At 54.4% G+C, this 5,028-nt stretch overlaps 1 protein-coding gene across 1 annotated transcript; it reads right to left on the bottom strand.

The window, feature by feature from the left end:
• Positions 1-1,915: 1,915 nt before the first annotated feature.
• On the bottom strand, positions 1,916-2,873 carry NEUROG1 (neurogenin 1). Its single transcript, XM_086759133.1, has 2 exons — positions 2,793-2,873; positions 1,916-2,617 (listed from the first exon to the last, which is right to left on the bottom strand). Coding segments are annotated over exons 1-2 (543 nt in total). The 5' UTR covers positions 2,795-2,873; the 3' UTR covers positions 1,916-2,076.
• Between the last annotated feature and the right edge of the window lie 2,155 nt (positions 2,874-5,028).

Below are 5,028 nucleotides of genomic sequence, written 5' to 3'. Positions count from 1 at the left end.
TATTATGCTGCTATTAGGATTTCCAAGCAATAATATATCCTTTTCAGCATTTATGCTTACTGAGAAACAGAGGTGGATGTGTGTGTGTGACAAGCATATGAAAACTACGTTAAAGAAACAGAAAGGTTGCAGACTCAGGCACTCCAAAAAAGAAGGAAATGCTGACACTGAGGTGTCTGTGTGATCTTAATGCAGCTCCTCTCCTCCTCATTTTTGTGGCAATTATATGACCCCCTGTTATACTTTTTTTTTTTTTTCCCTGAACAGTGTGTGATCATGTCCTGAAGATGGAATTTCTTCTTGGGCTTTTACAGCAGTCCTGAGCATCTGAGTGCTCTGAAAGCTCTCCTTAATGAAATAATTAAATTCACTGACGATGCAAGAGGATGGTGGTACCCCAGTTTTACAGGTGGGAAACTGAGGCATGGAAAAAATGAAAGCCAATTCATTCCACTAACCCTGGTCTATCCCATCTGAGATGCATAGGAGCTGACTTATTTAGGCTTGCACACCACCATAGAGCCAAGCACCCACCTCCTCTCCCCACAGACACCCTGTTAACTGCCCATACAGCTCTGATTCACCAGGGTTTTGGAGACAGCTGGAGAGACATGGCTGAGCTCCTCATTCCCCCCAAAACAGGGCAAAGAAGGTACAACTGTTGCTTTTGAGGGTGTCTGTGTGCCTAGTGTGATACGGGAGTGTCAAGCCATGCTGAAGAGGGAGACGATGGAGGTATGAAGAGTAGAAGCCCTCCAGCAAGGTAGGATTTGGGGAGGTTAGAGGGCTCCCCCCTTGCACACAAACACGGGAGGAAGGAAAGGTGGGAGTTTCCCAACAGTGGAGCAGATTTTGTGGAAGCAAGAGCCCCTCTTGACCCCCCCACCCAGTCTCTAGCTGAGAGCCATAGCCACACCAGGGCTGGTACCAAGCCCACCAGTGCCACCTTTTCTCCTCGCCCTGCTCGTGCCAGCCAAGTTCGCCCAAAGCTGCGGGTTTAGGCAAAGCCATGAGCTCCACATCCTGTTCGGGGGCGCAGCATCCTTTCCTTGCCCCAGATCCCCCAACCCCTTCCAGCTCCCCTTCCGAACCGCAGCCAGGAGAGCCCTGAACGCCAGCACCACTGGAGACACCGTTCTGCTCATGCCCTCTGCCCCAGTATCCTGAGCAGCTCTCAGATCCCTTCTCTGTGAGGTGTGGGGGCCAGCTGATGTTTGCAGGTAGCCGCACGTGTCTGTGGTGTGAGAAATGGAGGCTTGGCCCATGCTGAGCATCATCTTGGGGCAAGCATTCCCTTCCACCCCAGGCTCCTTCTAAGGAGCGAAAAACTCTGAGCTTAAGGAACAAAACTCCCAAGGCACTGCCAAAATTCAGTAAAAACGTTAAAAATTTTATTTACAGGGTAAAGTACCATCTCTTAAAAAAAAAAAAAAAAACAAAACCAAAACCACTTTGATAAGAGGCATAATAATAGAATAAAGCTCTTTATGTACAAAAATACAATTTTCATATGAATGAACATCTTGAATAAATTAAACCGCGATCTGGCCCAGTCTCTGAATACCCTGGCTCTGCTCCTGCTCTCGGGCAGGACCGCCGCGCTGGGGGTCACCATCTATAATGCATGAGCCCCTCCGCTCGCCCGTGGGGCTCAGGGTCCCATCGGGGCCAGTGCTGTCCACCCCCCCATCCCCCGAGGAGGGGCTGAGCCGCCTCGACTGTGGGGCAGGAGGGATGCGCTGAGCCCCGGGCCGCATCCAGCCCCCCCCTTCGCCCCCCTTAAGCCTTTTCATGGCATTGTCAGGGCGTTCAAACCAAATTTTCATGCTCGTTTTTCTTCGCTGGAGAGCTACAAATTGTAAAATTGACTTTTCACCTCGTCTGCGGCAGCAAATCTGTCGCTTTTCTTCCCGGTTTTCGGTGTCGTACGGGAGGCGAGGCGGGGGCCGGGGGGGGGCGAGGGGCAGGGGGAGCAACGGGGGTGTGAGGATGAAAAGTGCAACGGGACGAGTCCACCCCCCCACCCCTCCGCCCCAACGCGGGCGCTCTCCGCGGAGCGGTGCGGAGACCTGCGCCTTAGCGGCAAGGCGCCCCAGGGTGGGGAGCGGCGGCGGAGGGCAGCCCGCGGAAGTTGCGCAGGCTGTCGGCGGGCGCGTAAGCGCAGTCCTCGGAGGTAGCGGGGCTGCTGGGACCGGAGGCGGAGGCGCAAAGCGACGGGGCGGACGGGGAAGCGCTGGATAACCAGGAACCGGCATCGCTACCGGGGCTGGGGGGTGCGGGGAGCCCGCGGAAGACGGGCGGGGGCGGGAGGCACTGCTCGGCCAGGCGGAGGGTCTCGGAGAGGGCCCAGATGTAGTTGTAGGCGAAACGCAAGGTCTCGATCTTGGTGAGCTTGGTGTCGTCGGGGAAGGTGGGCAGGACGCTGCGGAGCTCGTCCAGGGCAGCGTTGAGGTGGTGCATGCGGTTCCGCTCCCGGTCGTTGGCTTTCACCCGCCGGCTGCGTTTCAGGCTGTGGAGCAGCGCTTCGGTACGCGCCCGCGTACGGCCCCGTCGCCGTCTGCGCTCCCGCGGAGCCCCGGGTGGTTCCGAACCGCTGTTGATCGCCTCCGCGGGCATCCTGTGGGGAGAGAAAGGGAGCCCGTCCGTCACTGAGGGGCAGGGAGGAAAGGGGAAGGTGTGAAGCTGTCGGGGAAGGGGTGGGGGGAGAGAGGGAAAAAAAAAAAAAAAAAGAGGAGGGAATGGGGGGGTGCTTGGCACTGCGCTGCGCAGGTGCCTGCGCCCGTCGTACTCACATGGCGAGGCACTCCCAGTTGAGCGCAAAGCGTGTAAAGAATAGAGGAAAAAGCAAAGTTTTCCGCTGGAGGGAGAAGCAGGGAGGGCTTCAGCGCTGGGATGGGGGAAAAAAAAAAGGAGGAAAAAAAAGGAGGGGAAAAAAGGAGAGAAAAGGTTGGGAAAAAAAAAAGGGAGAAAAAAAAGGAGGAATAAAGGAGAAAAAGAGAAAAAAAGGAGAAAAGGAGGGGGAAAAAAGGGAGGAAAAAAAAGGAGGAAAAAGTAAAGGAGAGGGGGAAAAAAAGCGAGCGGCAGGGAAAGGCGGGGCGGGGGGGGGGACACGCGCCCGCCGTTGCCTTTGAAGTGCTGCGGGCCGCGATCCGCTCGTGTGAGCGGCGGCTGTGGCACACGACGGCGCGGCGGCCCCGTACTTATAGCGGCGGGGGGACAATGGCCCCGTGGCCGCCCCGCGGGGCCGCGCCGAGGCGGCCGGTCGGCCCCGTGCGCCGCGCCCTCCGGAGCGTGCCCGCAATTACCGCGGGCGGCCGCGCATCTGCCGCGGCCCCGGGGGACGGAGGGGGGGTGAGGGGAGGGGGGGGAGCTGCACCGCCCCCCCCCCCCTTCCACCCGCGCTTTTGTGCCCCGCGTGTGCGGGGAGCGGACAAAGCAGGGCGGGGGGAGAGGAATGGGGGGGGGGGGGTGTCCAGCGGGCCCCTGCGGGCGGAGGGGCTCCGGCCTGGGTTTAAATCATTTGGGAGAAAGTGGTTAGGCTGGACTTTCAGAGGATAAGCTTCTAAGGTTGTGTGGTGGGCTTTTTTTTTTTTTTTTTTTTCCCTAGCCAGACCCGGTTTCTTCAGGTTTTCTTTGCACCTTGCAGGTTTTCTGCACCCATCAAAGTGAAAATTCTCTGAAATGATCAAACTTTAGCTCAAAGCAGGTCTTTTCCCACACGTCAGAGGCGAGTATCTACAGGTGCTTCTGCTTTTGTGCGCTTTGCTTTGGAAAGGGGTTTGCAGGTGCTCAGAAAGTTAAAAATTCCTAAGTACGTCTATCTTATAAACTTCAGCAGTTGTGAAAATACGTACACTTCTGAATCTCTGGACCAAAACCAAGACCTGTGCTAATCCCCATGAAGTGCCCAGGTATCACTGCTCGCTCACACTTTGGGAAGCCCCGGTTTTGGAAGCGGCTGACAGGTTCCCTTGTTCTGACATCTGGCTGTTTGTGTCCTGCCCCATTGGCAGCACTCAAGTACTCGCCTTTCTGGGAGGTTTTCAGTTTCACTGTCCATCAACAGCCATTTTTAGACTTTTATGCCTAAACTCCCATTTATTTACATGATTTTATTGAATGTGGATTCACCCCCACTCCTGTGATTTTCTCCTGTGCCTTTGCTAAATGTATCTCTGTCTCTGCATTCTGAGTTCATAGCAACCGTTCTTGCCTTGAACCCGAGAGAGGAGTTTGCTCTCAGAGGTGTTCCTTCTGCTTTTCGCGCTCCTCGCTTCGAGATCCGCGCTGCCCGCAAACTGCTGGGACCAACCTTCTTTCCGCCAAAAAGATCACGCGCACAAGTGAGCAACCCAAAAAGTGCCTCGTGATGAATATTAACGACTCTCAAACGAGAAACAAGTTTTCCAGTGGCCGAACTTGCAGGATCAGCTCGCTTGCTGCTTTTTAACGTCTTTATACAGCTACAGCCCTTCGACATGCGATATCCCCACCCTGAGCTCTCTCCATCACCGGACCTGCAATCAGGCTGATGTTTTTAGGGCCCGTGCCTACGTAAATGACTTTTCTGCGCTAAGTAGTTCCACTTCGCCGGGTTACTCGTGTCCTTAAGTGGTGGGGCGATTAGAGGCCTCGCTTGGCAGGTGGAGATGGGTGGCGGAGTCTCCAGCAGGAGCCGGGAGAAAGTCAAAAGGGCTGGAAATTTAAAGGTTATGGAAGCATATGGCAAAAAATGCTGAACTTTTGTTCATGTGCACTTTGTATATAGTGATATAAACTGCGGTGTTGTCTGCAGCACTTTTATTGTCCTTTGTTTAGGTGTCTTTGAGCAGTCAATAGTTTATTCATTAAAACGTTTATGATTCCCTAGAGTTTCACAGACTTTGGCACAACCGATCACTTGTCTGAAAGTTTGCAGTGAAAGCGCATTATTCATTAGTCCTTATCCATCATTTGCAGTTTGTCATTTGTTATTCTCTTGTTTTAAAAGTTTGTGCTCCAATCAAGGAGGGGAGAGAGCACCATGTG

Source organism: Chlamydotis macqueenii, chromosome 14 (assembly GCF_036417535.1).
Source record: "Chlamydotis macqueenii isolate bChlMac1 chromosome 14, bChlMac1.mat, whole genome shotgun sequence".
In the NCBI taxonomy this organism is placed as follows: domain Eukaryota; kingdom Metazoa; phylum Chordata; class Aves; order Otidiformes; family Otididae; genus Chlamydotis; species Chlamydotis macqueenii.
Note: the sequence above shows the minus strand (reverse complement) of the source record. Positions and strands in the feature narration are given on the sequence as shown.